This window comes from Charadrius vociferus, unplaced genomic scaffold (assembly GCF_000708025.1).
Source record: "Charadrius vociferus isolate BGI_N301 unplaced genomic scaffold, ASM70802v2 scaffold134, whole genome shotgun sequence".
Lineage (NCBI taxonomy): Eukaryota > Metazoa > Chordata > Aves > Charadriiformes > Charadriidae > Charadrius > Charadrius vociferus.
Window position 1 is genome coordinate 3,673,637 of NW_009648333.1, and position 1,119 is coordinate 3,674,755.

General features: G+C 40.9%; 1 protein-coding gene across 1 annotated transcript in view; it reads right to left on the reverse strand.

The window, feature by feature from the left end:
• Positions 1–841, reverse strand: part of TXK (TXK tyrosine kinase) — a 13,553-nt gene extending 12,712 nt beyond the window's left edge. The window contains exons 1-2 of the mRNA XM_009885017.1: positions 768–841; positions 391–531 (exon numbers count right to left, since the gene is read on the reverse strand). Of these exons, the coding sequence (XP_009883319.1) occupies positions 391–531; positions 768–841 (215 nt within the window). The remainder of the gene's footprint in view (positions 1–390; positions 532–767) is intronic.
• Positions 842–1,119: the final 278 nt, after the last annotated feature.

Consider the following 1,119-nt stretch of genomic DNA (forward strand, 5'->3'; position numbering starts at 1 on the left):
ATAATTTTCTTTTGCATCAAGTTAGGTTCCAGCTTTGCCCTTGTTTATGCTTTGAAAACTCAGATTCTTCAACTTAGATTTTATAAAACTGTAAAACTTTTGTAAAAATTCGGGCGTTTCACATGCCAGCCAGGCAAGGCCAGCTTGCAGCTGCCCAACGGGGCAGTCCCACCTTTCCCACCTCCATCACCCAAACACAGAAGTGGGAGAAGGAGCCACCTTGTCCATGACAGAGAGCTTGGGAAACCTCACTGTGACCATGTATTTACATCAGTATGAATCTTCAGATACCCTTACTCTATAATTTTTATGCAATGAAGGACCTTACATGCTCAAGAGTTAGTTACTCCTCTGCTTGTTCTGGTACTGAGCCACCATATGGCACATCACCTCAATTCTCCCCTTTCACCTGCCAAAACATTACTTACCCTGCACTTCCAAGCAGATGCATAGGAAACGCCTGGTTGTGAGGCTGAGTACTGGGTCACCAGGCCAGTACCAGGGTCCAGGTTCATTTTTGTTCTCATTGCTCTGATTTTGAAGAACATGAAGCATTTTTGTGAATACATATCTATAAACATTCATGTAAAAATATTCATTCATGGATATATATGCCTTCCTTCATATTAGGGATATGCAGGGTAGAGCTTCTTTAAACTTCTGTACAATTAGCAATTCGACTGAAAATACAGGGATTTTTAAAAGTCCTTTGATGTGTAGATATTTTGGTCATCCTAATTGCTGAAAAGCTTAAGTATTTCACATACCTTTTTTGCACTGTGCAGCAGCAGCAGCAGCAACAGAAAACAGACTGGATGGTGTGATCTGTGAACAAGAACATTTCCCATATTTGCAGAGTTCCTGTTTGTTTGTTTACAAAATTTACAGAACTAAGGACTACCATATGTGCTTAGACCCATTATTAGCTCTATCTTGCTGTGAGGTATCTAACAAATCATTAAGGCTGAATCTGCATCCACCAAAGACAGCAGACCTCTCCTGCTGCCCCATCTATTTACTCCACTGTCTCCCTTACAGTGTCTTTGCAATTGTGAGGCCATGTGATGAGTTAAATCAGCTCATTGATCAGAAAGGAAAAAAAAAGACCTTGTCAGCCAG